Below are 23,618 nucleotides of genomic sequence, written 5' to 3'. Positions count from 1 at the left end.
GGAGTTTGTAGCGCTGGCCGAGTGGGGGGGGTGGGGTGGGAAAAAGGGAGATATGAGTGGGGGGCGGAGCGTGGCAATGTGCCCAGAGGGGCCCCGCGCTCTGGATAAGGCCTATTTAATTAGCGGTCGTAGGGCGGCGGCTGAGCGGCATTCAGGGCGCCGGGCCAGGCGCTTGGGCGGAGCTTGCGCACCGTCGTCGTCGCCCGGAGCCTAGAGGGCAGATTGGTTGGTCGATCGGCCAGTCAGTCAGTCAGTCGCGTAGCCTGGTGGGCGGGGCTCGCTTCGTCCTCCTCCCTCCTCAGATCTCCTCCCACTCTCCCATGTTCCGCCCCCCGCCTCCTCTTGTCCTCCCCCCGCCCTTCTCCCCCCCTCCCCCCCACCCCGCTGGGCCGCTCGGGCTCGCGCGCTGGGAGCGGGTGCGGAAAGATGTCGGACGCGGCGGTGGCGGACACTCGGCGCCTAAACTCGAAGCCTCAGGACCTGACGGACGCCTACGGGCCGCCAAGCAACTTCCTGGAGATCGACATCTTCAACCCACAGACGGTGGGCGTGGGCCGAGCGCGCTTCACCACCTACGAGGTCCGGATGCGGGTGAGTGAGCGGGGCCCGGGGGTGCGGGCCCGGGGAGGGGAGGGGGAGGGGGACCGGGCTCGCGCGCCCCCGGCACCTCGCGCGCGCGCACCTGCAGGGGCGGGGCAAGGAGGAGCCTCGGGACTGTTTCCTCTACTCTTCCTTATCCTGCCCTCCTCTCCCCTCTCCGGGCGCGAGCGTGGGGAGCGGGCCGGAGCACGGCGTGCGGGCACGAGCATGGCCCCGGGGCGCCGCCCGCTGCGTGCACGCGAGGGAGCCTGGGCTGGGGGACGGGGAGCGGGGGAGGTGGCCCGGCGCCAGGGGTCGGCCACGGCAGGTCGGGCCTTGGAGCCGCACCTTTCTAACCCCCGGGGCCCCCTTCCTGCCCCCGCCCCCGTGATGGACCCCCTGGGCCTGTAGCTTCGGGCTGAGGTTGGGGCCCCCGAGGGGAAGGTGTGAGAAAACGGGGCCCCTGGAAGCAGCCAAAGTTTGGGAGGGCTCTACGGCGCGGCGATGGGTGCCAGGTACCCGGGCGCAGCCCACAAAGTTTGGGGGCCGCGCCATCTTTGTGCACAGCGTTCCCCAAGGCCTTTCTTGGACCTGCGGGCCTTTGCACACCCCATCTCCTCTCCTGGCCCCAACAGTTGTGAGAGGGAGCGGAGTCCTGAAGCGGTCAGGACCTTGTGGGACTGGCCGATCATCCATTTCAAGCCGGGAGGGCTATTAGACGTCATCGAGGAGTCCAGGGCCCCCTCCTTTCAGAGGTCAGGAAACTGAGGCAGCCCCCCCCAAATGTGAACCCGCTTCAGGGAGCACTTTCGCCTTTTGAGCATTCCCTTCGAGTTGGAAGGGAGTGATGCCATGTTCAGGCCGCACGGCCCAGGAGGAGCTCATGAATTGGCTGCAGAGCCTAGGGTTCCCAAATTCTAGCTTTTCCAAACCCCTCCAGAACCAAGCAGAGGGAAGGGGACGGTAGCAAATGAGCAAAGTTAGACCGATTGGTGAGATAGCAATTTAGAATCATCCACGCCAGGGGAAGTGTGAAAATTAAGTTCCTAAACAGACTGATTGGATGCATTTTTCTAGGGATAAGAAACAGCTTTGAGTGAGTCTGGGACATGGCCTTGGGAATTTTTTACTAGGACTTTTTGTTTTCATCCTGTGATTTAGTGAGTGCTTTGATTCTCAGAAGAGAAGAGAATTTTGGGGATATGTTGTAAATAACTCTAGCCCTGGTAGGGAGGAGGAAACTCTCCTTTATGGAGTCTCCTTGACTAGACTTGGGAAAAACCAACACTAACAGCTAACCAGTATGTAAACACTTCCTGCTCACTACATTTTCATCCATCCTTCCCACGCTGTAGTGTGAGGGGCTTACACTGTAAACTCTTATTGAAATTCTTGGTTTGTAGAATGGGATTCCTAGTTTTTTATGCTCACGGCTGCCAAAACCCTCTTAATTTTGTAAATTCAGTGTTTATTTTTAGTTATTTTATAGTTATGGATATTTATAATCATAGTGGCTATATTGACAGTTACTTTATTTTTAGTTGTTTTCAGTTCCAAATTCTCTCCCTCCGCCCATTGAGAAAACAAGAAACATAAACCCCATAAAAATGTGTAGTCAAGCAAAACAGAATTCTGCCCTCTGAGTCCCTCAGTCTGGAGGGGGCAGGCTGTTTCATCAGACCCTCTGACTGTGCTTGCTCCATTGTGTCCATCCAGGTACCTAAGCCGTTCAAGGTTCTTTACTGTATAGCTTATTCTCCAGGTTCTGCAGAGCCTTCTTCATATCATTGAACTCTCACCTTTTTTGGAGGACTTTTTTGCAGCAACAAGATTGCTTAACTGGCCACTGGTGGGTGCTTTGGGAAAGTTGACTCAAAATTTGGACACTGGTTTTTTTCTTTTTCCTTCCTTTTTGTAAACAGCTGGATGTTTCTGCCACCATCCCTCCTTATGCAGGAGGGAATCCTAAATTCACAGATTTTAGTCCTGGAAAGGACATTAGAGACCATTGGGTCCACTCTTTTTATTTTATGGATCAGGAAAGGAAGGCCAAAGAGATGGTGAGCCAGGTCGACTCAGACCAAATCCAATTTTCTTTCTTTCTTTTTCTTTTCTTTTTTTTTCCTTTTGGTGAGGCAGTTGGGGTTAAGTAACATGCCCAGGGTCACACAGCTACTGAGTATCATTTGTCTGAGGTTGGATTCGAGCTTGGGTCCTCCTGACTCCAGAGCCAGTGCTCCATGCACTGTGCCACCTAGCTGCCCTCAGTTTTCTTTCTAGTCCATTCTGAATACTCTCACAAGAAATTTCCTGGGGTAGCCCTACAGAGGCTTCATGCCTTGGGGATGCAGAACACCACAGTTGCTTTGGCTCAAACTTTCAGGGAATGGAAATTGCCAAATGTCCCTTCTCCTGTGGATTTGGGCTTTCCATCTCTCCTCGCCCTTGGCTTTTTTGGAGAGCATCCCTGAGCTGGGAGCAGCTGGCGGTTACGCTTAAGGAGCATCTCTGCTGAAACAGAAAATGGGAATTTGTTTTTGACATGTGATTTGTGAGTAGACCCTGAGAGGAAATGACCCTCCTGTGCCGCAGTCCCTCCATTAGGCAGGGAGATGTCATCCCTGAGTCAGAGGAAGTCTGCAGAAGGCTAGCTGGTGATTGGTGGCTCCTTGCACTGGTTTTCCTTTTCTTGGTTCTCCTGCTGGCACCTCTTATGGCAGCATAATATTCAGGAAGCTTCCCAAGTGAGAAGGTTCAGGAGAAGGATTAGATGGTGGCCTAGGTGCTCAGTCATTTGTCCTTAAAGGGTTACTAGGTAGTGAGTTAAAGATAACAGCACCTTTTTGTAGAAGAGTTTAAAATAGCTCTTTATACATGCCTCCTTATGCCCTGAAATGGCATCGTAGTGACTGCAAGCTGACCCAAGGTTCCATTTTGGATAACCCAGCCCTGAAGCTGACTCAGGAGAAGGCAGCCTCCAGCCTCACAGATTCCAAAGTACTTTTTTTTAAAAAAAAAAAAAGATCTTTTTTTTCCCCCAAAGTACTTTTTAAGAAACTTGTCAGGCTAAGAGGAAGGGGAACCCTGAAATAAGATTCCTAGATACCCTGTTCCAGCTATTGGGGGCTAGGAAAAAGGGATAGAAAGTGACTTTTCTTAGTTCCACACTTTGCCCTAAATTGGTTAATGGGAAACACAGACATCTCATGTAGCTATTCCTACCTAGGACCTGTTGGCCAAACTCTTTGCCTATGATAGTCATCCAACCTGGGAGCACCACAGTGCACAGAGAGCCAGGCTTGGAATCAGGAAGGCCTGAATTCAGATCCAGCCTCAGACACTGACTAGCTGTGTGACCTTAGGCAAGTCACTTCATCTCTGACTGCCTCAGTTTCCTCAACTGTTACATGAGGATAATAACAGCACCTACCTCCCAGGGTCGTGAAGATCAAATGAAATCATCTTGGTAAAATGTTTAGCATAATGTCTAGCACACAGTAGGTGCTTAATAAATGCCTATTTCCTTCTTTTCTTCAGCCATAGCTGCCCAATTACCTCAAGATCCCAAGGACCTTTCGAATGATTAGGAGCTAGGACTGAGCTGGTTGCTGTTGTGGAACAATCTATAGAAAACGAGTCTGCCCGCCAGCTCTTTCCCATGGCGTTTTCAGAGCAGGGGAGGATCTTGGCTGAGTTGTTAGCTAGGTCATGGCATCAGCAGTCAGTCAGTCTGGTTTGGGAACGCCCACTACATCTTCAGCACTACTGTCGGCACCATCAGATCTCCCTGCAGTCGAAGCTGTGAAGCCATGTTCCCCGCCATCTAGAGGCTTACAGTGTAATTGAGGAGAAGGCTCTGAAATGTCACAGCAGTACTGTATTGGAGAAGGGCTGAATTGGTTGGTACAGCCTGAATAGTGTCAGAGTTCTAAGGAGGTCGGTGAGAGCTGCTGCAGTAGTCTGAAGAGGTTACCTGGAAGAGGTGGGGTTGTGTGGCAGGCTTGGGATAGGGTGGGGAGGGCATAACTTTGTTGAGTTTCAATTCCTCTTCCATTCAGGCAATTTCTAAGGCACGAGTACAGCGCGGGTTGGGCATGGACAAGGGTTAGCATTTCTGCTTTGGTGCTCTGAGAAGGGAGCCAGGAACATGGACTGACCAAACCACATCTCTGCTAGAACCTGCCTGTATGTGCGGGGATGGGCTGACAGTTCCTTCCTCCTCCCCTCTTTCATTCCTCCTTTTCCTGCAGACAAACCTCCCTATCTTCAAGCTGAAGGAGTCATGTGTGCGGCGGCGCTACAGTGACTTTGAGTGGTTAAAGAATGAACTGGAGCGGGACAGTAAGGTGTGGCCCACCTTCCACCCCACCCTGCCCCTGTGGACACCAAGCCCGTGGAAGGAGTGGGAAGGGTGGGCACCACTGGACGCTTCAGTGGGCTAATTTTAGACACACAACTTTGAAAAGGGATATGTGAGGCCAGGTACAAATAGACTTAAGACAGGGTTAGCGAAATGACATGAATGTTCAGTCTAAAACAGATTGTTAAAGAGGGGTAAGGGTATAGGGGTCCAGTTGCTAATGTTTTCATGTGATATCGTGAAGGGCATCTCTGCCCTCCCACAGAAGTCCCTTAGTGCTAGTGTCAGAAACAGACTACGGGCCTGTCTGGATCATTGTTCCTAGTCACTTTGGGGGTGCTTGTGTTGTTAGTTCTCCCGAGGTACTGGTTGTGGGACATGGTGGGCCCTGTGCATGATCAGCGGTTGATGCTTGGGGTCTACCCACAGATTGTAGTGCCACCACTGCCTGGGAAAGCCTTGAAGCGGCAGCTCCCCTTCCGAGGAGACGAAGGCATCTTTGAGGAGTCCTTCATCGAGGAGAGGAGGCAGGGCCTCGAACAGTTTATTAACAAGTGAGCTGATGTCCTGAGGGCTCTGGCTGCTACTCTCCCACCCCCTTTCTTTGCCCCATCTTCTAGAATGAGTGCTACGTTGTGGTGTTAGTTTTGGGGTAGGTTGAACTGGCAGTGTGGGCCATTTCCTCCATCGGGAAGATTGACCCCGTACCTCCAGGACTTGTCATCCCTCAGTCCCCTGCAGGTGGTACATGTTAGCCATGTCTGTGAAACCATTTCACCTCAACTTCCCCTGGAAGCACTAAGGCTAAGCGGTAGCTGGGTCTGGTAAAGCAGAGGCTGCAGAGCTGTTGGGGGTCTGTGTGAAGCAGTCCAAGGCCAGCCTAGTGCTGTGCCCAGCTGCCTAGGCCCTGCTCTTTGCCTTTGGTGCTGTTTCTGCTTCTCTCTGGCCTTCAATACTGACATCGGCCATCTTGGTTCCCTTACAGAATCGCCGGGCACCCGTTGGCTCAGAATGAGCGCTGCCTACACATGTTCCTGCAGGAGGAGACAATTGACAGGAACTACGTCCCTGGGAAGGTGCGCCAATAGGAAAGCCCTCTGGCTGCCTGCCTTCCGCCTTCCTGGCAAAATGACACTGATTTTTACACTAAGCCTCTCTCTCTTGATCTGCAGTGGCTGTCGTCCCCCGGCCTGACTATCTGTCTGCCATCGTTCTCCCTGGCATTCGGCCACACTGTGGGCACTCTTCTAAGATCCTCCTTTCTAAGGAGAGGGGGGAAGCTGTGGGCAGAGGTCCTGGGCTTTTAGGGGGAGGGGGTCAGGAATTGGACTAAAAGGCACTTGCTTGGGCTTCCTCTCAGGCAACAAGGCTAGCCTGGGGGTCTGGTGCTTCAGTGGCACTTGGCCAAACAGGTCAGCGGTGCTGTGAATCTAAGGGAGGTTCCCCACTCCAAAGTTGAACCTGGAACTCTGAGCAGGGAGCAACCCTGCCCCTTCTACCTGCATGGAACCTTCCTTTTGCCCTGTTCTGGGATGGTAGATTCCCATGGGCTCTCCCAGTTTTCTCTGTTCCTCCCCTAGTTCTCTCTATATTTCCATGATTCGCTTCCTCCCTCTTATGTTGCTGTCTGGGGTAGTCATCAACCCAGAAGCTAAGCGTCCCAGTTTGTGGATTTCCTGGGCCCATCGTACTTAGGTGCCTCAGAGTCACAAGGGACTTCTGGGGAGGTAGAGGGGCTCCCATTGGCTTTCTCCCACTCTCCAGGCCCCTAGCTGCTTCCTGTGTGTGGCTGGCTTTTCACTGTCCATCCTTGATTGACCAGTGTGGGTCAGCAGCTCTTCCTGAAATCTTAACTGCCAGGTGGGCTGCCTTGGGGGAACCTCACTGTTGGCTGATGGTACAGAGTGAGAATGGTTTCTTGTCTCGGAAGCTCCCAGGGGCCAGAAAGCACTCCATCCCATTCTCCTTCCTCCTCGGAGTCTCACGACATGTTTTGTTCCCAAAGGGCAGGACTACATGAACCAATAATGTAGTCTGACTTCTGGCAAGCACTTTGAGCTGGGTGAGTGGGGTCATCCCCTCCCCCACTTTGGTCACAGGGTCGTCAAGCTTTCTGTACCTGTCTCTTCGGGGACTGTCGGTGGCTTCTCTAGAAGCTGGGCTGGGGACAGCAGCTGGCTGGGAGTCACCCTCGCTTTTAGTACAAAGCAGATTCTTAGGGCTAGAAGCTCTCCTGGGCTTTGGGCTGGGAGGCGGCCTGTTGTCTGGCCAGGGTGAGAGAGTAGCAAGCATGCAGAGGAAGGCCTTCCCCGAGCCCTTCATCATAGCAGGATGTTGGGGGAGGGAGGATTGGAAGCTCACGCCGAGTCGAAGGTGCCCCCAGGACAGAGGTCAGCTCTAGCTGTTGAGGCGGCTCCCAAAGAGAGGCCCTGCTCCCTTGCCTGCCTTGCTAATGGTGTTGTTGTTGAAATACCTGCTTCAGTTTTTGAGCTGTATTTTTAAGCTATTCCTTCAGCACGCACAAGTGCTGAGAGTCTGATGCCCCTTTTCTGCTGTGTATATATCCTAACTTGGGGGTTCCATTCAGCAAAACCGTTCAGTCTTCTGTCAGGCAATGTCATATCCAACTGCTGTTCATATTAAACCACTGTGAAGCAAGCCTGTTTCCCCCTCCTGTTTTGTTTTGGGGCTCCTACAGGAAGGATTTGTACGTGCCATAAACACATTCCCATGCTCTTTTCATGCCTGCTGCTAGCTCAGTAGTGTCTCCTGCCTTGGTGTGGACAGTCCTTAGCAAACTGGGCTTTTTTTTGGTGGGGGGGGCAGGTAAGGAGACTTGTGCTCATTTAGACAGTCCTATGCTCTTTGCTTAATAGGCTTTTAAACTGAAATTGAGGGAGTTATTTTTTGTTGGGGGGAGGGTTATGGATGAAGGGAGCTTGGCATCTTGAAAGAGAGATGATAGTATGGAAGGAAGGCCCAACGTGACAAGGAACAGCTAGTGAGCAAGGTGAGGCCCCATTCCAGACTGACGGCGAGGATGGGACATTCGCTGTGGGGTGGGCAAGGCTTGGAAGAAGACACAACTGCTGTTCTCTCCTTGCCAGTGTGGCCTGGGGCGTTGGCATGGTGACAGAGGCCTGTAACTAACTTGTTAATGCATGCACATCCTTGGAAGGGATTAGGGATGAAAAGAAGACTTGGTATGGGGATATATGAAGGCCTGTCACGTGGAACAGGGATTAGATTTATGCTTGGTGCCAGAGGTCTTATCTGGAGGTAGTGGGGTAGGAGTTGCAGTCCCAATGTGAGGAAAAACTTCTACCAGTTAGAGCTGCCCAAATGTGGAGTGGGCTGTCTCAGGCTAGCATGAGGGTTAGGGTTAGGGCTAGGGGGTCTGAGTGGAGGCTGGGCAACCACTTACGGGACATTCTTTGTGTATATGATGCACTAGGCACTCCCTGAGTTCCATTCCACCTAGACAGCCTCTAAGTTGAGTGGAGAATCATCTTCTTAGGAGTGGGAACTTAGGTCCTAGAAGCCAATAAGATTGAAATGTGGAAGTTTCATAGGATCCTGACTGCTGAGCTGGACAGGACCTTAGATCTCACTGAGTCCATTTTACAGCTGAGAAAACTGAAGTGAAGTGACTGCCAAGGGTCCCCCAGTTAGTAAGTGTCTGAGGGAGACTCTGAACCTGGCTCTTCCTGACTCCAAATTGAATCTGTTTTCCTAGAGCAGGAATCAGACATTTGAAAGGACTTTGAGGTGAAAAGGTTGAGGTTTGGAAGGAGACTGAAAGGCACAGCAATATAAAGGAGGGAGCAGAGAGAGCTGTGTTCAGATCCTGCCTTTGTCACAAGTGCCCGCCACCGTGGACTAGTCACTGCCCCTTTCTGAGGTGCAGTTTCTTTTCTCAGCTGTAAGACCCATGAAGGGTTGCTTTGTCACTTCAGTGAGATACCTTCCAATGCTATGTAGATGTCAATTAGTAGCATCATCGAGGGAAGAGGACCTGATAGATAAAGGACTAGGCTTTGACTGTAGCATCCACATTCAAACACAACACTTTTGGTCAAGTCCCTAGAGAAGAGTCAGTGTCATCCTAATTTCCTCATTTTACAGGTGAAAAAACAGGCCTTGGTACAGCGAGTGAGTGGAGAACATGTTACCTTCCTCACAATAGTTCAGAAGGTTGTTAGGATTGAATTAATGTCTAGTACTTGGTCCTTTGTCCTATAAATGCCAGCTGTCTGTCAACCCAGAGTGAAGAAGAGGTTCAGTCCCAGCAACCAAAACAGTTATCATTGGAAGAAAATAGGCATTTATGAAGTGTCTATTGTATGCCAGAGACCCAGAGAAGATGGCTAGCCTTGCCCTTCCTAGGTCTAGGACTAGGTGATCTCACCCAGGGCCTGGGGGGAAGGGAGTAAGGAGAAGCTGATTAACAGCAAAGGTGTTGACAGGTGTTCATTGGATTATGCATGATTGAATGGGGACCAGTGGAACCCCAGAGCTAACTGACATTTGGTCAAGTGACTGAAGACCCTGGCACCCTGAACTTTCTTTTCTTGATAGTTTTCTTTCTTCCTACTTCTAGTCTTTCCAAATGGGGGGCCCTTTCATGTTAATGAAATGTTAACCCTTTCAATTCTATTACCATTCTTCTGGGATTGTCTCCTAGGTCATTGACTTAGGCTGGAGGGGGCCTTCAAGCCTTAGAGATTATCGTGGCTGAGCCCAAACCTAAATCCCTCTTTAATAATTGGGCATAGCAAATCGATGAGCTTGCTATCGTATTTCAGTCTCACAGTAGCCACACTCACTTACAATGTTCATACACCCTTCCCCCTCCCTGCCCCCATCACCAAAGTTTGTGGTTCCAGTACAGGATTAAAGGGAGCATTTATTTATCACTAGTAAGGTTTACAAAGCACCTTTCATGTTCTGTTTTACATGATCTTTACAGCCCAGGGAGGTTGGTGCTGTTATGATGCCATTTTAGATTTGAGGAAACTGAAGCAGAGGGGTAGTGACTTACCAAGAGTCACACTGCTAATAAAGGTCTGAGGCAGGATTTGAATTCACATCTTCCCGATTACCAAGACCAACACTGTCCATTTCACCAACTAGTGAGACATCTTGCTCCTACATTCCATGCCTCTTTCATTTTTAATGCTTTACCTGAAGAAAGCCAGTCATGCTTCCCTTTGTATTGTGCACGTGCTCCTCCCTCCTTCCAAAAGAGAGACAGTAAGGACTGTTTGTCCGCATTGGAAAAGGAGTCTGCTTTTTCCAAAAGGGCCTGCGCAGACTTCCTTTCTTAGGAGTTTCTCCTGTTTCTAAAGGCATATTTGATCACTAAGTACTTGTGGGGTGGGGAAGGCAGCAGTAGAGAAACTTCTGGTGACCTGTAAATTGATGAGCAATCAGAGAATGTATCGAATTAAAAGTGAAGTTTGTATTTTACATAAAACCCATACATTATATATTGCAGAATGATTTGATTCACAAATCATTTTTCATTTTTCTGGAAAACATCGTAAAGGGAGTTAATTAGTACCTATAAATGCAGTCAGTTCTTAATGCTCCTTGCTAATGGAAAGGTGCTAATGGCTACTGTAAAAAGAATTATTTGGTTTTGTAGTGGGGGGGTTGGGAGGTGTCTAATGTTCTGGGATTTTGTAATGCTTCAAAGAAGATCATGTTATTGACATCTACATTGTGGAGAGCTCAGAGAGGTCTTGAGGGTGAGAAGGGCACCAGAAAAGTGAAAGGTAACCAAGAGCTGACTGTGTAGCTGGTTGATTTGGTTTCTCCCCTCCAAACGGATGCTCCTTTACTGGTTGCACTTGTCTTCCCCATCTCCCAAATGGTCAGGGTCACTTTGAAACCTAATCAGTTTTGGGTATGTCTCTGGTCTCCTTACCCAACTGTGTAAGGCCTCACACTCCCCTTGAGCATCTCTCCCACTGGACTCTGGTACTACCCAAGAAACATTTGAAGTACCCTGCTTGCATCCCTTCATCTCAGCTTTCCCCAGCATCAATCTAGGGCCAGTGACTTGGGAGCCAGCCTGGTATCCATCCAAGCCAGGGGTAAAGCTGGAAGGAAATCTCCATGGCCAAAGCCTTTCCCAAGGCTGTTACTCATGCTGAGCCCTTAGAGCAGAAGTGGACAGACGGATAGCCAAGCTTGGCTCTAAAGATCAGGGCACTGGGGCTCTGCTTTCTGGCCCACACTTGGACCTGCAACTTTGATTCATCCTCTGGGGCCACAGAAGGAATGTGCTGGTAGTGACCAGAACTCAGTGCTGGAGGGAGAAACTGTGAGAGAGAAAGAACAGTGGAGGCTGGGAAGGGAATGAAAGAGGCTGTGGGAAGCTTGGGAAAGCACTGAGCTGGGACCTAGGCCACTTAGGTCTTGGGTCTCCCTGTTGCCCCTTTCCTGTCTGAGATTTGAGTTGTAAAATGGAGCAAGAGGAGGCCAGGGGTCAGGGAACCTAAGAAGGGTAAGATACCTTCTGCCACACCTTTCCTTCCACCCAGAGACAACCATGCCCTGGAAGGCAGGAGGGCTGGATTGGCCTGGAGGGAAACCCAAGGGATTGGACAGGGGCTGATTGTGCCACCCTCAGGTTGTCCCTCAGACTCTGATCTGGAGCCTGGTTTATGAGCCTCCTGACGGAAAAGTAGGCCTGGAAGGGCCCTTGTGGTCATCTATACTCAGGTAAGTGGGGGTGTGAGCCAGGGTGGCCGGAGGCAGAGGGGGCTGGCTTGGAACCTCCATGGGCTGCCCATTCTCCAATTAGGTGAGGGTCAGGAAGGCGTGTGTGTGTGCGCACGTGTGCGCGCAGACAGGGGAATGCCTCCTTGGGAGCAGCTGTGAAGAGAGACCCGTGCCCATTGCCCCTTGTGGTTTGTATTAAAAACAAACAAACAAACAACTATTTTGAATATCTAAAGAACTTTGTCAAATTTATAAGAATGTGAGCCATTCCCCAATTGATAAATGGTAAAAGGATATAAACAGGCAGTTTTTCAATGAAGAAATCAAAACTATATATAGTCATATTAAAAATGCTCTAAATCACTATTGATTATAGAAGTGCAAATTAAAACAACTTTGAGATATCTTATACCTGTCAGATTGGCTAAGATGATAGAAGGAGAAAATGACAAATGCTGAAGGTGATGTGGAAAAATTGGGACACTGTACACTGTTGGTGGAACTGTGAACTGATCTGACCATTTTGGAGAGCAATCTGGAATTATGCCCAAAGAGTTATAAAACCATGTATACCCTCTGACCCAGCAATACCACTATTAGGCCTGTTTTCCAAGGTGATCAGGGAAAAAAGAAAAGAACCTGTATGTTCTAAAACCTTTATAGCAGCTCTCTTTGTGGTGGCAAAGAACTAGAAATTGAGGGGATGCCCATTATTGAGGAATGGTTAAACAACTAGCATATGATTGTGAGGGAATACTACTATGCTGTAAAAAATGATGAGCAGGTTGATTTTAGAAAAACCTGGAAAGAGTTACATGAAATAATGAAGAGTGAAATGAGCAGAACCAAGAGAACAATATTGTTCTAAGAACAACTAAGTCATTTTGAGTATTATAAATCTCAAATCAACTACAAAGGACCTGTGAAGGAAGATGCTGTCCACCTCCAGAGAAAGAACTGATGAAAGTATACATAGTATGATTTTACATATATGTGTGTGTGTATGTGTGTATCTCTTCTCTAGGGCAGGGTGGGGAGGGAGAAAAAAAATAAAAAGTACGCAACAGAGAACAAAAGAAAAGTTGGAGACAGAACAGCAACGTATCTTGGAAAATGATGTGTAGTATTTATTACATGTTTTTTTTTAATTAAGCAGTGTGAAATAAAAATTCATGGTTTTATATTGAATCTAGTTTTTATGTCATGCTGTGTACATGGAAATGGGGTTTTTTTGTCTTTTTGTTTTTAAGTTCAAAATGAATAATAAAAAAAAAAAGAACAGAAAACCAACCTACCAAATGGGCCCCAGTGGAACCAAAGGAGGCTTGAAAGGTTCTTCTTAGACAAGTTAGCAAGTCAGTGAGCATTGATTATGCGTCTATTATGTGCCAAGCACCGTATCCCTAAGCATTAGAAAAATAGAGTAAGGCAAAACCAGTGCCTGCCCTCACGGAGCTCTCAGTGTCCTGGGGGAGACGACTGGCCACCAGCAAAGCAGAGCCGGCCAGAAGGCACTAGCATGCAGGTAGATGGGGAAAGGCCTTCGGAGGAGCCCCGGCTTGACTTGGTGGAGATGATTTCAAAGGAACAGTGCCCTGATGCTCACTCCAAAGCAAGGCCTTGGCCAGTGTTGGGCAGAGCCCAAACAGAAGGACTTCTGGTGATGGGGTAGGCTCACACATGCTATTTCACTTGATCCTCTTAACAACACTGAGAGATAGGGGCTATTATTATCCCCATTTTTACTGTTGTGGAAACTGAGGCTGAGAGGAATTAAGTGACCTGCCCAGGGTCACACAACTATCAAGTGTCTGAGGGCTTCTAGCAGCTTCTAGTTAGCTCACTGAGGCAGCTAGGTGGCTCAGTGAATAGAGTCCTGGGCTTGGAGTCAGGAAGACCTGATTTCAAATCCGGCTTTAGAAGCTTCCTAGCTGTGTGACCTTGGGCCAGAAAGAAATGGCAAATTACCCCAGCATCTTTGCCAAGAAAGCCCCATGGACGGTCCACAGGGTCACGAAGTCAGAAATGGCTGAACAACCACAACAAGGTTAGCTCCCTCCTGCTTCCTCTACACCTTTGTGGTAACAGACATTTCTAGAAGAAATCCATAGCAGTGCAAAGGAATGTTTTATCTGTTGGAATCAGTAAGACCCAGTTTCAAATCTGGCCTCAGGCAATATGATCCTGGGCAAGTCATTCACTTCTCTGCCTCAGTTTCCTTACTTGCCAAATAGGGATCATAATAGCACCTCCTTCGCAAGGCTGCTGTGAAGATTAAATACGAAGCCACACAGTACCTGGCACACAGTAAGTGCTTCATCAGGGCTTATTTCTTTTCTTCACAACCTCTGTGTCACCCACAGCTCTTCAGCCACCTTACATGTCCAAATCCTATCTGTGTGATTACTGCAATATCTCTCTCATATTTCTGCAAGCCACCACCCAGGTTCAGGATTGAACTTCTCCACCAAACTGTCGCAGTAGCCTCTTGATTGAGTCACTCCCCATACCTATTCATCATTGCCTCTCCTGTTCGCTGAGCTCCCGTGGCTCTCAACCACTTCCAGGATCAAAGAGGAATTCCTGTTTGACATTTGGAGCCCTTTATAACCTTCCCCTCCCCCACATGCACTGGAATTCCACTTTAGGAGCCTCTTCCATGTCCATCTCTAGACCTTTACCCCAGCTCAAGTCCTACTTTCTACAGGAGGCTTTTCCTCTGGGATTATCTTTATCCACTCTGTCTACATCTTGTATATACCTAGTTCTTTATATGGGGCAGTTAGGTGATGATGCAGTGGATAGAGAGATGGATTTGGAATCAGGAAGACATCCTCATGAGTTCAAATCTGGCCTCAGACATTTACTAGCTGTGTGACCCTGGGCAAGTCACTTAACCCTGTTTCCCGAAGTTTCCTTATCTGTAAAATGAGCTGGAGAAGAAAATGACAAACCATTCCAGCATCTTTGGTTTTTTTATTTTAATTTTTTAATTTTTAATTTTTTTCACTATTATTTTATTTTTCCAATTACATGTAATGATAATTTTCAACATTCATTTTTTATAAGATTTTAAGTTCCAAATTTTTCTCCCTCCCAACCCCCCTTCCCAAGATGGCAAGCATTCTAATATAAGTTATACATGTGCAATCATGTTAAACATTTCCACATTAGTCATGTTGTGAAAGAAGAAACAGAACAAAAGGGAAAAGCCACGAAAAAATGAAAAACAAAAAAAAAGTGAAAATAGTCTGCTTCCATCTGCACTCAGACTCCGTAGTTCTTTCTCTGGCTGTAGATAGCGTTTTCCTCGTGAGTCTTTTGGAATTGTCTTAGATCATTGTACTGATGGGAAGAGCTAAGTCAGTCATCACTCTGGTGTCTTTGCCAAGAAAACCCCAGACGGGATCACAAAGAGTTGGACAAACTGGAAACCGACTGAACAACAACAGTGATTTATTTATATGTTATGTTCCCTGGCACCCCCTCCCCCCATCAGAATGTGCACTCTTTGAGGATGGGGACAAGTTTTGCCTTTCTCTGTGCTCCTCAGCACTTGGCATGGTGCCTGGCCCATAGTAAGCACTTACTAGTAGAACTAGGCCATCAATTCCCCTCCTTCACAGCACCCACCTCTCAGTCATTTGTAGCTTATCTAGGAAATGGCTCATGTGCCAAGGGTGGAAGAAGGAAGACTGATTAGAAGGCCTTCCATGGGGAGAAGAGGGAGGAAGAAGAGCTCAGGGTCAACAGGAACAGAATGACTGGAGATAGGCTGAGGAGAAGTGACAGGGAGGGCAAAGGACAATACCATGGATTTCTACTTTTAAAAATGTTTTTTTTTTATCGTGAACTTAAAAAAGAGGATTCTATGTGAAAATTTGCCATTCCTAAGTTTATATTAAATTGAACAAGGTAAGGACAGTGTTGCTCTGTCTACTCCAGAACAGCTTTGCTTTTGTGTGCTTTTCCCCCTGTTTTACTGATGCTTTGCCCCTTTTGTTCTCCTTTCTCTTCTTCTCCACTAACTCGCCCCCCCCTGACCCAAGCAGGTGACCTTCTTTAGAACAAGTAAGCACACAAACCAAACAGATCAACACAGTAGCCATGGCTGCAAATGCAAGTGGTCTCATGGGGCATCTCCAGTCTAGAACATCACCACTCTGCCTGAGACTTCAACCTTAGGCTTCTGAAGGCCTGATTGATCGTGGCATTCACTGATCAGAGTTATGAATTCTTTTAGAATTATTACCCTTTACTTTATTGTGGTCATTGTGTAACTACTTCTCCTGGTTCTGCTCACTTCAATCTTCATCAGTTCATCCAGCTCTTCCCAGGCTTCTCTGAATCAGTCATGTCCGTTGTTTCTCAGAGCACAATGCTATTCCGTTACATTCATATACCACAGATTGTTTGGCCATGCTCCAATTGATGGGTACACCTACTTGGTTTCCAGGCCTTTTAGACCCCAAAAAGTGCTGCTCTTTTTGCACATGTGAGTCCTTTCCCTTTGCCTTTGATTTTTTGGGGTCTATGTCTGGTAGTAGTATCACTGGGTCTGAGAGTTTGTGACTTTTTGAGTATAGTTCCACATTTCTTTCCAAAATGACTCCACCAACAGGGCATTTTCCTGGTTCCATGTGTTGCCAGGGTCGCAGAATTCATCACCATGTGGCCAGGTTACTGGAGAGGAACATCTCCATACTTAGCTAGCTTGGGCCTCAGAGAATAGACTTGGCCAGTTGCCAATAAACGGTAGGGCCTGGCAGAATTCTTGTGATTTGTTGGCATAACCTCTAAGAACCCAGGGTTATCTCCTTGCCATGATGATGCATTAAAGGAGGAATTTTGTTACTATTGTGTTACACATTTAACATACGATGAACATAAACTCACAGCTCACATACCATCCTCTTTTCCCTTCTTTGTGTTTTGAAATCTTCATGTTTGTTGATGATTAAGCTCCTTTTTTTTTTTAAAGGAAATTTAAAAACGCCAGTGGAGTGCAAGTGTGCCTGTCCTCCCACTCCCCCTTCAACACTTGCCATTTTCATCTTTTGCCGTCTTTACCCGAATGTTTTCAGCTACATTTCTCTTACTCTGAGGGATTTGGGGCACCCTTCCATGTACTTGGTAAGTTCTGTTTCTTCATTTGGAGCTGCCTTTGCACTTCTTCTGTCCGCCTACGGATCCCAGATCCTGGGGAGAATACTTCTGGCTCACGGATGCTTGTAGCAGTTGTCTGGCTAGCTTGGACATCAGACCTCTCTCAGAGATATTTGCTACAACTTCCCCCCCCCCCCCAGTTAACCGTTCCTCTTCTGATTGCCTTGATTTTGCTACTGAAACTTTTATTTCACTGTACTTGAAATTGTCCATTTTCTCTTTGATGTCTATTTCTGTCTCTTGTTTAACTGAGAATTCTCCCCTTTGCCATGGTTGCGAAAGAGGTCTCTGTTTCTTCACTAATTTGTTTATGATATGACCGTATTGTGATATATGAGGTAAGATGTGGTTTAAAGAGCTCTTAACATAGGGCTTATGAACTTGTTTTTAAAAAATATTCCACTAGCATTTATTAAATGCTGCCTTTGTGCCAGGCCCTGTGCCAAGCGCTAGGGATACAAAGAGGCGCAAGCCAGTCCCTGCCCTGGAGGAGCTCCCAGTCTAATGGGGGAGAAGACATACAAATTACAAGGTACAAACCAGCTAGAGAACAGGGTAAATAGGGGATCATCACCAGAGGGTAGGCATCAGTGTTGAGGGTAATGCAGAAAGGCTTCCTGTAGAAGGGGGGAGGGAAAAATGAGGAGGGAGAGCATGGAGGAGTGGGGAGAGGGAGACTCAGTGAAAATACCTGGATTAGGGAGATGGAATGATTGGAACAGCAAGGAGGCTGATGTCAATGGATCACAGAATGCCTGTAGAGGTATGAAGGGACCAGATTATAAAGGGTTGCTTTTTTTATTTTTTGTTTTCTTAAATATGCTAGAGGATTTTCTGTTTGATCCTGGAGGTGATAGCGAGGTACTGGAGTTGATTGAATGGGGGAGGAGACAGTATGACATAGTCAGAACCGAGATTTAGGAAAATCAATTTTGAGGCTGCTAAGTGGCACAGTGGATAGAGCATTTGCCCTGGAGTCAGGAAGACCTGAGTCCAAAACCAACCTCAGTTATTTCCTAGCTGCATGACCCTGGGCAAGTCATGTCACCGCTATCTGCCTCAGTTTCCTCACTTGTAAAGTGAGTGTCATAATAGCATCTCTGTCCCAGTGTGGTTGTGAAGATCAAATGAGATATTTATAAAGCACTCAAAGCTATTGTTATTATTATCAACTTGGCAACTAAGTAGAGTATGGCCTGGAGTAGGAGAGACTTGAGGCAGGCAGCCCCCCCCCCCCCAGCAGCTATTGCAATAGCCCAGGTGTAAGGTGATGAGGCCCTGCAGCAGGGGGGTGGCAATGTCATAGGAGAGAAGGGGGCATATCCAAGAGATTCTACAAAGATAGAATGCAGCAGGCCTTGAGAGAGAGTGAGGAATGGAGGACCACACCTAGGTTTTAAACCTGAGGGACTGGGAGGATGGTGGTGCCTTGGACAGTAATAGGGAGAGTAGAGAAGGTCAGGAGAGAGTTTAGAGGTGGACAAATAAGTCTGAGAATTATCTGGATAAAGATATAGGTGAATCTATGGGAGCTGAGGAGATCCTCAAGTGCAATAGTATAGAGGGAGAAGTGATGAGGGTCAGGACAGAGCATTGAGGGGGATGCCCATGGTTAACGGGATGAAACTCCAGTAAAAGAGACTGAGGAGTGGTCTGCTAGATAGGAGAACCAGGAGAGAGGAGTGGCCTGAAATTATCCAGTGGAAGAGAAGGATGGACAGTGTCAGAGATCACAGATTTAACAATTTAAACAATTTAAAGACATGATTCTGAGGAAAAGTCTGTAGGTTTTGCCAGATTCCCAAAGGGTTCCATGACAAAAACAAAATGAAACAAAGAAGAAACCAAAAACCAAAAACAAACAAAAAACTAAACTAAACTGAAATAATAGTGATGAACTCTACCCCTAATTTATGCCCGTTTTCTCAGCAGTTTTTGTTTAGTAGGAAGTCCTTACCCCAGCAGTCGTTGTCCTCAGGTTTCTTGAACACTAGACTATCGAATTGGACTACTTTGGGGGCTTCTTAACGTAATTTCTTCCAATGATCAGCTTTTCTCCTTTTTAACCAGCACCAAATTATTTTGCTGATTACTGCTTTAGAATCTGGCTTGAGATCTGGTGTTGCTTGGCTCCCTTTCTTCCTCCTTACCCCTTCCCCCCCAGTTCCCTTGAGGTTCTCAATCTTTTCTTCCTCCAGATGAATTATTATTTTATATAATTTTTATAAAGCAACAGCTTGGTAGTTTAGCATTAAATCTGTAAGTTAACTTAGTTAAATTGTCATTTTTATTTTATTGGTACATCTCAACCATGAACAATGCATTTCTCTCCAATTATTTAAATATTCATTTATTTCTGTAAAGAGTATTTTGTCTTATAGAACCTGAATGTGGTTTGGTAGGTTGATTCCCAAATATCTTTACACATTTTGCAAATTATTCTGAATGGAATTTTTTTCCTATCTCTTCCTACCAAGTTTTGTTAGTATTATTCAGGAAAAAAAAATTGATTATCTTATTTCTCTCTCCTCAGAGAGATTGAAATTTAAAGGCTGGATCTGTGAAGTCTTTCCTGATTCCTCCCTCCTCTCCCTCCCACCAGGTTGGAATAAATCACTTCCCAGTAACCTTAGTTTCCTCCCCCTCCAAATGAGGAAATGGAAGTAAATGACCTCTCAGACACAATCCTCAGGACGTGCTTCTTTTCCAAGTTAATATCTGAACTTCAGTTAGCACTTTCTTCCTACTCCCTCCCTGACATTTATCACCATCCATTCATCCAACAAATATTTGTGGATTATTTGCTATGGGCAAAATACCAGGGCTACAAAGATGAACACCACATGGCCCCTGTCCTGAAAGAGTTTTTGGTCTGAGAGGAAGGGGAAGACTCAGGGTTTGAGGCTTTAGGGACTCTAGAAGTCAAATCCTATGTCTTTACCTGGCTCATTGTAGAGTACTGAGGATAGAAAGAAAGGCACAAGAAGAGCCTTGCCCTCAGGGAACTCACAGTCGAATGCCAACAACTAACTACTAACCAGATAGAGACAGGATAAATTGACCTGGTCTCTGACAGGGAAGCACTAAGATTAAGGGGCACCTTTCTGAGCCTCAGTTTTTTTTTTAATTTTTAAAATTAATTTATTTAGAATTATCAACAATCACTTTCTTAAGCTTTTGAGTTTTAAATTTTTCTCCCTCTCCCTCCCTACCTCCCTCCCCAAGATGGCGAGCAATCTGATATAGGCTATACATATACATTCCTATTAAACATATTTTCATATTAGTCATGTTTTAAGGAAGAATTGGAATCAATAGGAGGAACCACCAGAAAGAGGAAAGAGAACACAACAGAAGAAAAAAACTAGCAAATAGTATACTTTGATCTGCATTCAAACTCTATAGTTCTTTCTTTGGATGTGGATAGCATTTTCCATCACGAGGCCTTTAGAGATGTCTTAGATCCTTGTATTGCTGAGGTCTAAGTCTATCAATATTAGTCATTGTACAATGTGGCTGTTACTGTGTACAATATTCTGGTTCTGCTCACTTCACTCAGCATCAGTTCATGTAAGTCCTTCCAGGTTTTTCTGAAGTCAGCCTGTTCATCATTTCTTATAGCACAATAGTATTCCGTTACATACATATGCCACAAGTTGCTCAGCCATTCCCCAATGGATGGGCATCCTCTCAATTTCCAATTCTTTGCCACCGCAAAAAGAGCTGGTATAAATGAGCCTCAGTTTCTTCTTTTGTAAAATGGCAGCCAGCCTCTCCAAGTTGTTATACTAGCACCCAACCTATCAGGGTTGTGAGGAGCCACTGAGATAATCAATGGGGTCGATGAGCATTTCCTAAGCTCTTACTGTGTGTCGTGCCTTAGGGATACAAAGAAAGGCAAAAGCCTGTCCCTGGCCTTAAGGAGTTCACAGTGCATGGGGGAGACAGCTTGCAAACAAGCAGGTGCAAACAAGCCATAGGAGGGTAAATTGGAGAGAATCAACAAATCCTCCAGATTAGCAGAACTAAAGGACACTTAGAGTTACTGTGCACGACTTTAGGGGGATGGGAAAGGCTTCTTTCTGAAGGAGAGATTTTATCTGGGATCTGAAGGAAGCCAGGGAAGCTGGGAAAGCCAGGAAGTGAGGAGGAGGGGGAGCATTCCAAGCATGGGAGACAGCCAGTGCAAATGCCCAGAGCCAAGAGGGGCTGGTTGGAGAACCAAGGAGGCCAATGGCACCGAATCAGAGTGCGCATGGGAGGGAGTGCAGTGTAAGCAGACTGGGTCGGTAGGAAGGGGCCACCTAATGAGCTGCTTTGAATACCAAGCAGAGCATTTTGGTTTTGATCCTGGAGGTGATAGGGAGCCACTTCCCTTTATTGAGGAGGGGAGTGAGTTATGTGGTCAGGCCTGTGCTTTAGGAAGATCAGTTTGAGAGTTGGGTGAAGGACAGCCTGGAATGACCATCTGTCTTTATGCTGAGGATTCTCAGATCTCCCTTTCCTGTCCCAGCCTCTCTGCTGACCTCCAATCTCTGCCTCTCAGACACCTTGAACCCGACGTCCAGTAGACACCTGAAACTTAATGTGTCCAAAATGGAGCTCATTGTCTTTCCCCCAACCTTCTCCACCTCCTACCTTCCCTATTACTGTGCTTGGCACCACCATCCTCTTCGTCTTTCAGGCTCCCAACCTAGGAGTCATCCTGGATTCCTTTTTATCTCTCATCCCCCCGTCCCATATCCAATACATTGCCAAGGCCTGTCAATTTTACTTTAGAAATATCTGTCAAATATGCCCCCTTTTTTTCTCCTCTGACACTGGCCCTCCCTTGGTACAGGTCCTTATCTCCTCACTCCTGGATATTGCAATAGCGTGCTGGGAAGTTTGCCTGCTTCTATCCTCACTCCAGTATATCTTCCATTCAGCCACCAAAGTGATCTTTGTGTCTACCCCTACCCCCTAACTCAATAAACTCCCTACTGCCTCTAGGATTGAGTACAACATTCTCCTCCATTTGGCATTCAAAGCCCGTCATGCCCTGCCCTGCCCCTTTTCCTCCCTTTCCAGTCTTCTTGCCCCTTCCTGCCCAGCATGTGCTCCTGGACTTCCTGGCTCTTCCGCCTCTGGGCTCTGGGCAGTCTCTCTGTTTCCAAACTCCTGGAGGGCAGGGACTGTCTTTGGATCATCAGTACCTGTTGTTGTTCAGTGGGGTTTCCTTGGCAGAGATACAGGAGTGGTTTGCTGTTTTCTTCTCCGGCTCATTTTACAGATGAGGAACTGAGGCAAACAGCATGAAGTGACTTGTCCAGGGGCACACAGTTACTAAGTGTCTGAGGCTGGATTTGAACTTCTGAAGATAAGGCTTCCTGACTCCAGGTTCAGCGCTCTATCCACTGCAGCGCCACTTAGCTGCCTCTAGGCAGTGAAGACTGCCTTCTCAAGGAGGTTAGCCACAGAAGGGAGGAGAGATCTGGATGGAGGAGAAGTGGACATGTTTGTAGGCAGTAGGGAAGGAGCCAGTAGAGAAGAGGAGATTGAAGATAAATGAGAGGGTGGGGATGACAGAAGGGTTGACCTTGGCCAGGAGAAGGGCCAGCCCTTCGTGGGAGACAGAGGTGAAGAACGAGAGAGAGAGTGGAGGAAGGGATCTGGGAAAGACTGAACCAAAGAAATACAAATTCAGACACAGTTAATGTCACTATGTGGTTTTCTCAGTTTGACACTGCTGTGCAGAGCTTTCCTCTAGAGATGGCAGCATGGATGAGGATGATGATTTTGCATCTGCCCCAGGGCTTGTTGCACTGCTTTGTATATACCAGTCACTCACAAACAGTGGAGATCATACCATAGACAAGTTTCCTCTGGGACCTTTCTGTGTCTGACTTGGGCTCTGCCCTCACATTCCCCCACAGGAAGGTCCAGATCATCTCTGCCAGGAGGGAGACAGCTTGGTGCAGTGCAGAGAGCTGTGTTTCTGAAGTCTGATGCCCTGAATTCAAATGCTACAGCTGACACTTACCACATGAGTGACCTCCCTCTCTGGGCCTCAGTTTCCTTATTTGTAAAATGAAGGATTTGGGCTATATGACCTCTGAGGTACTTTCTATCTCTAGATCTATGATCTGATGAGTAGAAATTTAATGGTCCCAAGAGGAACTCTGCAGCCGTCAGATGAGAGGAGCAGAGCTGGGGGCCAGAAAAGGAGAAATAGCCCTTACTAGGAGCCAAGGTGTCCAGGACAAATAGGACATTCTGTTACCTCGCTCTCCCCCCCCACCTCCTCCAGTCTTCTCTTTCCCTCTAAATTCTCTCTTAATTCTTAGGGACTTTGTAGTTGAAGGGGGTAAGAATTGTCCTGGGGCAGTGTGTGGGAGGGAACTTTGATCCACCCCCAAGCCCCAGCTGGTTGTAGAGAGTGGTTTGGCAGCTGTGAGAGGCTCTTGCCAACCCCCTAAGGGGTGGATGGGCCATTAGTGCTCAAGAGTTTCTCCCAGTGCCCCAGGAAGCAGTGAATGTCTGTCCTCCCAGTGGGGGATCCAACCTGGAACTGCCCTTCTTCCTAGCCCACCTCCCAGGCTCTGGCCTGGCGTTTCTTTTCTTTCTCTGCAGTCTTGTAAAGAAACCTGTGGACTCCTTCTCAGAATCAGGTGTTTAAATGAAGCATAAAATAAAATCGGGAAGATTGCAAAGGAATTCAGTTCTATTGAAATACAAAAATTATCAAGGTTATCCGAATATATATATTTTTTAAGTTCGTGTACCCCAGGTGAAGAAGCCCTGC

At 47.3% G+C, this 23,618-nt stretch overlaps 1 protein-coding gene across 1 annotated transcript; it reads left to right on the top strand.

Moving 5' to 3' along the window:
* Positions 1-370: 370 nt before the first annotated feature.
* On the top strand, positions 371-7,597 carry SNX12 (sorting nexin 12). Its single transcript, XM_020976495.2, has 5 exons — positions 371-591; positions 4,830-4,925; positions 5,369-5,493; positions 5,925-6,015; positions 6,112-7,597. Exons 1-5 carry the CDS (start codon positions 427-429, stop codon positions 6,244-6,246), a joined length of 612 nt encoding a protein of 203 aa, XP_020832154.1. The 5' UTR covers positions 371-426; the 3' UTR covers positions 6,247-7,597.
* Positions 7,598-23,618: the final 16,021 nt, after the last annotated feature.

The sequence above is a fragment of the Phascolarctos cinereus genome, unplaced genomic scaffold (assembly GCF_003287225.1).
Source record: "Phascolarctos cinereus isolate Bilbo 61053 unplaced genomic scaffold, phaCin_HiC Scaffold_8;HRSCAF=390, whole genome shotgun sequence".
NCBI classification, from domain to species: Eukaryota; Metazoa; Chordata; class Mammalia; order Diprotodontia; family Phascolarctidae; genus Phascolarctos; species Phascolarctos cinereus.
This window is presented reverse-complemented; position numbering and strand designations above follow the sequence as displayed.

Coding starts and splice junctions, on each gene's coding strand:
- SNX12 (XM_020976495.2), top strand. CDS start 427: ATGTCGGACGCGGCGGTGGCGGACACTCGGCGCCTAAACTCGAAGCCT. Junction 4,926..5,368: donor AACTGGAGCGGGACAGTAAG/GTGTGGCCCACC, acceptor GTCTACCCACAG/ATTGTAGTGCCACCACTGCC. Junction 6,016..6,111: donor GGAACTACGTCCCTGGGAAG/GTGCGCCAATAG, acceptor CTTGATCTGCAG/TGGCTGTCGTCCCCCGGCCT.